Below are 9,251 nucleotides of genomic sequence, written 5' to 3'. Positions count from 1 at the left end.
CGAGTACTCGCCTCTGCTTCCTTGAGAGGGACAACATTTTCTGACGCTAACTCTTCACCCAACTTTACACATCCGTAGGAGTACAAAATGATTTTGATAACGTGTCTTTCACATGTTGAACAAGCATTTCTGCATATATATCTGAATAACATATTGAGAGCTGAAACTGATTTCTCACGAACCTTTCAAATCTGAAGCTCAAGTTAGGCAAGCATTGCTCAGGTTAGAAAACCCAAACTCAGGTACTACTTTCTTTATGGACTATTTTCGTGGGTAACTAAAGCAATCTCCATGACAGTCAACTAACTCATCTCCATAAAGAATGCACCGATATGGGAAAAAGTTCAGACAGGGCACAAAACAAAATAGCCGCTACCCCTGATTTACCGTTTAATTTAGGAAATTAAAATTCCCGACTTTCACAAAACTAAGCAGGTGAAAACTATACATTTACTCCGTAAGCTTCAAAATGAGTGGTAGGACAAAAACTATTGTAAAAGTTTGAGAGTCCGACAATGCTTCACTGAAATATCCACACAGCAGGATAACCATCGCTCTTTTATTGCATTAATTTGTGACAAAACATGTGGAACGATGTGAAACTACTTGAAAGGGAGAAAAACGTATTGCATGTTCCTGTTAATGCACTAATGCGAATGTTTTCGAAGTTTTCTTTCGGTTGCGGCCTCAACACCCTCTTCTATACGCTGGCAGGAGTTCCTGAGGGAAACAAATACAAACAAACAAGCAATTGAGTGGCTGATTTTTGTTTGTAAGAAAATTTGACCTTGAACGCAAACAGAACACTAATCGTAAGGCCAAAGTAATTAAATTCTTTGTTTTGCGTCCCCACCCTCTTAGGTTTTTAAGGTTTTCATGAAAAACACACACAATGTATTTGAATAGGAAATTTCAGAACACGACCGCTTAGCTTTTCTGAACTAAAATTTTGTTACAATTTTTTATTTACTGCAATCAAATTACATTGTGTTAATTTTCTTGTGTGTGTTTTTCAGCCGCTTAGACGCGTACCTTTTCCCATTTTGAGTGGACGCAAATCAAAGAATTTAATTACTTTGGCCTAATATACGCAATCGAATCTACGCTACAACCGATACAACAACAAGAACATAAACAACAACAACAACAACAACAATAACAACAACAACAACAACAACCATAATCATCATCATCATCATCATCATCATAATCATAATCATAAAATCGACTGAAGTTTTTCACATGCAAGTGAATTATTATAATTTCGTCTAAATCACGCTTTCTAAAGGCCTTTCCTTTTTTCTATTGCCCTGGTTTTGTTTGTGTGAAGTATAGATACTAACCTGTCATTTTTGTTCGAAGATATAAGAATCCGACAATAACTGCTGCTATAATGATCGCTAGACAAATGGCCAATATGATCCAAGCCCAGTAAGGGACACCCCGTGGATTTCCTAAAATAAAATAAGGTGCAAGATGCTATTAGTTTCTCCTCTACACAAAAACAAAATGTTGCATGCCATCACAACATGGAACACATATTACATTGTTCCCGTATGCTGGCTTCACAACTTAATAAAGGAATGTTCTCGTATTAAAACGAAAAGTGAGATCACAGTTTGAGAATGATTGATACCTTTAGAGCATGCGCATTTGTGTCGATAATCAGGTCACTACGAAAATACTTTTTTTAAAAATGGTCAGCAAAACCTGGATCCCCGAGATAGGCTCCATACTCTCGATGAAAAGAGCACATCAGTGAAATATTTGTGACCAAACCATATGTGAACTTCTTATGACAACTTTGAAGCGAAATTAATACTTTCTTCGTGATGGTAAAAAGTAAAAAGTAAAGATACAGTTCCCCGCCGAGAGCGAGAACATCCGACATGAGGATACACGGGATAACACGCCCTCAACGCTCTCAGCTGAGAGGTCTTAGTAGTGGTAAAAGTGCAGAAACGAAGTAAAACATACTAACCTTCACTCGCAAGTTTTGTTTGGACTGTCGTCATTTTCTGTTTGATGTTTTCTTCTAAACAAACAAATTGATAACAAATTAATTATGTATGTAATGTATGTATGTATGTATGTATGTATGTATGTATGTATGTATGTATGTATGTATGTTTGAGTCTGTGTCTGTGTTTGGCGATAGGGGCTTGTAATATTAATAATAATAAAACGATTATGATACACTGTAATGATAGAGTATACCTTGACGTCAGTAGGTCATAGTTCATAGGTGCCACTGACGATCGCACTAATCATTACAACTGGTGCCAGGTACAGGAACTTTCGAATTTAGCAGTACAGGGAAACCTGTCAATTAAAGGCACCTTCAGGAATGGAAAAAGTGTTCTTACTATAGATATGTCCTCAATAGACAGGTGAAATTCTATTCAAAGTGTAACTTTTGGTTTGATAAATCTGTCCTAAATAAAGCGGTGTCCTGATTAGAGAGGTGTCCGTAAGGACTGCATCTTAATTTTATTTTGGGTCTGCGTTTACACGATGTACTGTGGCAAGTAAGGGACACTTTTGAATTATGAGAAATCATTATTTTGTTTCAGGCCTGCGTTTGCATGATGTCCGTGCGTCGAGTTAGGGACGGTCTGATCAGGTATATACATCCAAAACATCAATACTCTCTCTCTCTCTCTCTCTCTCTCTCTCTCTCTCTCTCTCTCTCTCTCTCTCTCTCTCTCTCTCTCTCTCTCTCTCTCTCTCTCTGACATATCATACTCACCCCCTGCGGTCACTGTGGTTGTCTCATCTTTCGTCGTCGACTCTGAAACAAAACACACGGTGTAACATGCGTCTACCTTGAACTTCATTAAAATGGACGTACACACACAGAAACAAAACGTTTTAACCCAGTTTTCTACATATACCATGCAACCGAAATGAAAACCTGAGAATTTAAATGGACGTTTCCTTTCACTATCCGATGTGTAATCAATGAACAAGATTGGAACTAATTTGGGATAATTGGATCTTTATATTTTTCAAATTTCTCAAAAGTGTTGAGTGCACTATAGCTGAATGTTGCAGTGTTACAAATTACTTATAAAAACAGTGCATTGCCTAAAGAGAAATTAAGATGAGCTTACATTTGCAGATTAAACCGACATTAGTTCATTATCCAATTATCCCAAATTTGTTCCAATCGTGTTAATGATAACAAGTACTTCACCTTGATGGCCACGTTCAGCATTTCAAGTATGATCAATGATCGTGATGACACGAAGAAAATGTACGTACCGACAGGCTGCGTTGTCGCACGTGTTGTCAATATCTTTATCGTTGGAGGTGAAGGAGTTTGATCTGCAACAGAATTGGATAACCTAGTAAAACCAATCGTTACAGTGCAAGCCTTAATTTTTTGCAATAGTTTCTGTTTTTGTCCTCGCCCAACCTAAGAGTTAAGTGTCTTCTTTTGAATGTTGAATCTGATTAACATTGATGTATTAAGTATTCATCATTATTCATATCCACGTCTGTCATATTTATTTCCGAGTTTTTATCCGGGTAACTTTTCCTTATGACGCATTTGTTTTCAATCCTTTCAGGGGATGTTTATATTTCCTACAAAGTTTAAGAAATAATAAAGGATTCTTTTAATGTATTTGCTGATCATCGAGGCAGGGAAAGTTGAGAACGGGAGTGGATGTATATAGAGGGATCGAGTCGGCGGAACCGCGCTCAAAGGTCGTATGCGACCCATACGACCAATGTTAACACTGCATCCATCTATCTTATCCACACTGAATGAAAGGCAAAACATGTCTGTCACAATCTACATCGTATAATTTAAATGTTGCAGCTATGATGATGAGGTGCATCTAGATGTCGTGCACGGATTACATACTCGCTTAGGTGCAGTTCCGACGAATGTTTCCCTTTAACAATAAAACAACCATTTCGCTGAAAAATGGCGTTAAAAGTGTAACGTCTTTCAGAATAGTCTCTCTCTCTCTCTCTCTCTCTCTCTCTCTCTCTCTCTCTCTCTCTCTCTCTCTCTCTCTCTCTCTCCTTTATATACATTGACAGTTTCTACCTATAATTGTTAGTTTTGCTTTCCTTGAGTTGGCTTGCGGGTCGTCACCTCGAGATGTCACTCGACAAAAATATTCCCCACTGTCACGAAGCGTTGTGTTGCTTATCTCCAGATCGTAATCGCTAGAGGGCGTTGCACCGACGATGTCGTATCGCTCTTCCTCGACGGTGACGTCATAGTTTGAGCTGAGACGTTGTTCGTCTTTTAACCATATAGCGGTGCCTTGCTTGTCCGCAATTGAACACCGCAGGAGGACTGTTTTACCGATGAATGACGTCACGTCCTGTGGGTGTTCGGTGATATGCTGATTGGCCAAAGCTATGGTACGGAAGCAAAAGTTTGATTGTGAACAAAGATTGAGAAGTGTTACGGTGAAACATGATATGGTACTGAAAATAGTTCATTGTTGTAGCAATTTGAATATAAATATTAAACAGCGAACAGGAGTTAGACATGCTAAAGAGAGGAGAATTATCGCAATAACTAATGATTGTTTAATTAATTAATTAATTTACTTAATGATTCTATTCTTTTTCATTGTCTCCATTATACCGATATACATATACACTGTTCGGACTTTGTGAATAGAATGCTCATTTCGTGTCTCCGAATTATTTTTACACGAAGTGAAAGCCGTTAATCGACCGAGATGTCAATTTGATGACGGAAATTCTCCAGATGCTGTTCCAATTTCGATGAGATATTTATAGATTGCAATATACACAACCTGCAGTGTCCTTCGGTGTCAGGCATTGTCACGATGCATTAACTAGTTAATTGGCTTTTGCTTATTGATTTTCAATTCTACGCCAGCGTGGATAAGTGTTGCTGTATTTGCATGAGGCAATACCTCTAGTCTAACATAAGCAATCGTTGGATATGAAGTACACTCAAATAACAATGGATCAGATGTTGAAAGCGTACAGCAAATCACAGAGCAGCTGGTCAAGTGATCGGGTCAAAACAAGATAGAAATTTCATCTCTCTTTCCAGCTGTTTAAATTCAAGTGCTTCTCATAAATATGACTACCAACATTTTTGTGTGGAAAGGACACCGTGTTCTAGAAAATGATAAAGAATCGATCCACTTACCTCTGTGAGTTACGCCGACCAAGAAAACCGCAATGATCGCAAGGAGTCCCATCCCGACCTCTACTTCTTCCTGAAAACTTTGCTTTCTTATCCTGAGTCAAGTTAAATGAAAATAATGTGATTGTTTCATCTGGTTGTGTTCAGCGGATAGAGTTTCAAGACGACCTTTGCGATAAACACGCAAGATCTACGTGATCTACATAGTATAAACTGAACCACGAGTGCATGTGCTACTTACACTCTTTTACGACTAGACCTTTGACCCCGTCCCCGTTTGACAAATATAGCTATTTGTTAATGAAAAAATGTTCCAATCAAAAGTTCGCCCAAATTCTCATTAATTTCATGTCAAAAATGGTATGAGAGACTCTTTACAACGCAGCTACAAGATCCTGGTGAATATATTTTAACAAAACTTGTTAACAGAAATGATACTGTACAGTTTTCTTTCCCAGCTACTTAATTGAAAAACTAGCGCCGATAAGCTTACTGGCATGATTAATGCGGTTCAATATTGAGACGGAAAATCGAATAATTCATCCGTGCCGATGTGGAGAAAGTGACGTGACACGCATTCTACGTCGAGGATTTGACTCAAGTTGTTTTAGCGCAACGTAGATGCAATTTATGCCACTATACCCAGTTGGCTACCGTAAATGTGAGACTGTCGTCCCGATTCTGAAAGTTCACAATATACATCGGATACAATTTCAGAATTATATTGAAACTGCGCAGTGTGTCATGATATCATAACTACCCTGGGGCCTCTTTTTATTCGGATGCAGCTTTCTAAAGTCCACCGGAGGCGACCGACCGACTTGGTTAATATGTTCGTTCATCCATCCGTGACTGTGACCGCTTACACGCTTAAATTTTGCAGTCAGCCGGCTGTCCCCTGTACTCATCTCCCGAACAGCGTTGTTCGGATGGTTCTCATTTCGCGAAATGTTCGCGTAAACATAGAATCAAGCGTAAATGGGACCGTTTATTAGTGAACGCGGAACGCCGGTAGGAACGCAATGCCCTTGAACTCTACAGGTATCACTGTATTACTGCCCCAGATACGCCCGGTCCAGCCACATATGAGTCGAAAACATTATAAATCGAAACAACTCAATTTTTTATTCCCAGTGCTGCGGGCATTAATAAGTTAACTGAGCACGAAAAGATTGTATCTCGTGTAGTAGTGAGTAGAAATATCCAAGTCACCGTCACCATTATGTCAAAACGAGATCGTTAAAACATCGCTTATACTTACTCGAGATTAACAATTTTCCGCCATAACCATAGATCATTGATTGTTAACACTCGAAAGGTTCTTTGATGGTTAAAACGAGTAAAATTCACAGGCGTGGTATGATTCTACAGCCAGCTGATGTCGTTGAAGAGCGAAATGAGGAACCCTGGTCACGAGCCACAAATCAACGAAAGGACAGGCAGCAGGAATCGCGCGCATATTCATAAAATCTATTGCCCTTTGAAATTTGAGATACACAAGTGTGAGCTGCACGGAAACACCCATGTTGATGAAAGTTACTGCGCTCGTTTTCACTTCTTCTTTGTGTTATTTATTAGCATCATAATAAGTGTTTCATGGAAATGTTTACGGATAGTGTCATTGAAAGTGGAAAAATATCGCCAATAAAGTACCGGGCCGGTCTTAGAGTACTTAAACACACGGAACATTATCATACACAGTCAAGTGCATCGGCAAAAATAATTGGAATTCTGAAGACTGTAAGAATACAATGATAGTGTATACTCAAAATGTAATCTTAACGCAACACTACCACACCCATCAGCAGCCTGAAAAATTTCTAACGGTGACCTTTGACCTCTCACTGCAACTGACCAATAAGATGATGCGACTCTATTGGTATGCTATCACTTTTTTAGGAACATGTATCGGGTATTTTGCCGTAGATATTCAAACGATTCTAGATCACAACTTTGTAGAAGCAGTCATGAGGATACCGTTCTGATATCATTACGATAAATTCTACTTTCCTCAGATTACCACGAAAATGGAGTAGATTTACTTGTTGTGTTTAAGACGTATTTGATTCATGCCAAAGTTCTGTCACGGTTACTATCAAAATGGCACAGTATTGTAATAACATTGGTGAATATTCCAGTGAAAAATGTAAATCGTCTTACCATACAATAGGGATAGACTCTCCTCCTCCGCGGTGAGTGTATCCTCTTCCTCCAAATCGGCTCTCCAATTACGTGAATTGAATCGCATTTAACTGAAGAAGCATGAACGACCCAAAGGTTACACACAGCTTACGTAGCTTGACCTAATTTAAAGCTATGATTTATGTCAACTGGGACTATCGATGACACAAGTGGCGTCTCCCTTTACACGCGATCTGGGTAGCGAGAGCAACTGGGGCAAAAGAGAAGTCTTTAATATCAGAGGAAAGGCGAAAATGTAGCTGTAATAGTTTATGGCGAAAGACAGTATGGCGATGACGTAATCTTACATCATCAACGATATGATGTCACGGAAAATCACAAGAAATCGCTCCGTGATCACGTTTTACTCAGAGTGAGAAAGTCAGACTTTAAGTTGCGGGGTTTTTACTGTTTCCTTGAATTTTAACAACTTCTTGACCATGATCGTCGTATCTTTGGATGAAAACACCTCTTTTTATAACTACACATTTGCATATCCAAATAAAATTCCCAATTTGTTCTTGTTTCCATCAATAGCTATTTCTTTCGGTACTTGATAAAAAAGAAGCAGTGTGAATGCCACAATTCTGGTGCTGCTAACATATTGGCTATTATTTCCTTGCCCTTTAAGAGACAATTTGTAGTTTTCGAATACAGAGTTTGTAATTTATTCATTGTTGAGTTCCAATTATCCCTATGCGTGTTGCTGTTTCTGATTCTGATTCCGAGGATTTGCAGCATCTTGTTAGAAAAATCGATTCTTTAATAGAGTCAGTATAGTATTCCAAACTCCCTGAAACATACCCTTTTATTTTTCCCTGTTTCCAGTGGTTGCTTTGCGCATTCTTCTTAAACACTTTCAAATGCTGCCTAAGGAGAACAGTGGGTCCAATCTTCATTATGAAAACAAATGTTTTCCTAGGGGCCCTCCAATGGCTTTATGAAGCAACTGGACCCCCTCTGATATATCTATTCGTAATATTGTGACGAGTAGGCCCAATATACCTCAATCAACGAAACAAATCTACGTACAGCGAAAATGTCTCGATGAGTTTCAATACAGCGGTAACCCTGTTTTTTTTGGGGGGGAAAGGGTCTCAGACGACAAGCGACGTATGATCACATAGAAATCATGCAGTTTGGCCACGTTGAGCTGTCTGAACTAATCGCTGCAGTCTGAAACAACATAACATACCCTCCTGGCGTCGGGCAAATTGTCACCTGCTCTCGGGCACCTACACCCATGCATTCAGGCAATAACATTTTTATTACATGCCTCTTCACAGTTAATGCTATATGACATTTAGTTACAAGCAAGGCATTTTCAAACAATTTTACCATTATCGACCATCATCAAACAGATTTTAACGAAAGTCAAAATAGCATTGCGAGCATGGATATTTTACATATAACGTTAAGCGTCTACTTTGACGTCGAAATCATCGAAAGGCTTCACTGGCCCGGGTAACCATGGAAACCGGTCAGTACATCGTTCACCGGCCCGCTAACATCCCGGATGTTCCTATTGAAATCAATGCACTGTTTTGCATTCACCTCGAGGCATGTAATAATCGATTATTTGTTTCTCTAGTAACAACATTTGCACGGAGACCCCTGATTTTATTCTTGGCTTTGAAAGAAAATGGTTTAAAGTTTGCTTGAAGGAAGTTTGAGCAAATGTTTACGTCTTTCACTTTCGAGGCGCTAACTACCTTGATCGGTTAGTTAGTGGTTCGGTCGGTTAGTTGGTTGGTTGGTTGGTCTGTTGGTTGGCTGGCTGGCTGGTTGGTTGGTTGGCTGGCTGGCTGGTTGGTTGGTTGGTTGGTCCGTTGGTTGTCAGCATTTGAGTTCAACGACATCATCTGTTTCAAACCATGCTACAAATTCAGTATCTATGCCTTTCATGCAAAGGTAACGACTA

At 39.2% G+C, this 9,251-nt stretch overlaps 1 protein-coding gene across 3 annotated transcripts; it reads right to left on the bottom strand.

The window, feature by feature from the left end:
- Window positions 1–366: 366 nt before the first annotated feature.
- Window positions 367–9,248, bottom strand: LOC139119350 (synaptogenesis protein syg-1-like). 3 transcript variants are annotated; one of them, XM_070683129.1, is made up of 9 exons: window positions 9,043–9,248; window positions 7,310–7,401; window positions 5,153–5,244; window positions 4,061–4,378; window positions 3,265–3,327; window positions 2,750–2,791; window positions 1,982–2,035; window positions 1,344–1,454; window positions 520–720 (listed from the first exon to the last, which is right to left on the bottom strand). In XM_070683129.1, exons 3-9 carry the CDS (start codon window positions 5,202–5,204, stop codon window positions 701–703), a joined length of 660 nt encoding a protein of 219 aa, XP_070539230.1. In that variant the 5' UTR covers window positions 5,205–5,244; window positions 7,310–7,401; window positions 9,043–9,248; the 3' UTR covers window positions 520–700. The 3 variants fall into 3 exon arrangements, with proteins under 3 accessions (XP_070539227.1, XP_070539229.1, XP_070539230.1); XM_070683126.1 differs by lacking the exon at window positions 9,043–9,248 and having other exon boundaries at window positions 367–720; window positions 7,310–7,530; XM_070683128.1 differs by lacking the exons at window positions 7,310–7,401; window positions 9,043–9,248 and adding an exon at window positions 6,411–6,590 and having other exon boundaries at window positions 367–720.
- Window positions 9,249–9,251: the final 3 nt, after the last annotated feature.

Source organism: Ptychodera flava, chromosome 19 (genome assembly GCF_041260155.1).
Source record: "Ptychodera flava strain L36383 chromosome 19, AS_Pfla_20210202, whole genome shotgun sequence".
NCBI lineage: Eukaryota > Metazoa > Hemichordata > Enteropneusta > Ptychoderidae > Ptychodera > Ptychodera flava.
Note: the sequence above shows the minus strand (reverse complement) of the source record. Positions and strands in the feature narration are given on the sequence as shown.

What these genes read in the sequence shown, in the direction of transcription:
- LOC139119350 (XM_070683129.1), bottom strand. Translation starts at nt 5,204, where the DNA reads ATGGGACTCCTTGCGATCATTGCGGTTTTCTTGGTCGGCGTAACTCAC. An exon ending in TGCGACAACGCAGCCTGTCG is followed by an intron (nt 2,792 to 3,264) that starts GTACGTACATTT and finishes GTTTTGTTTCAG; the next exon opens with AGTCGACGACGAAAGATGAG. An exon ending in AACCACAGTGACCGCAGGGG is followed by an intron (nt 2,036 to 2,749) that starts GTGAGTATGATA and finishes TTGTTTGTTTAG; the next exon opens with AAGAAAACATCAAACAGAAA.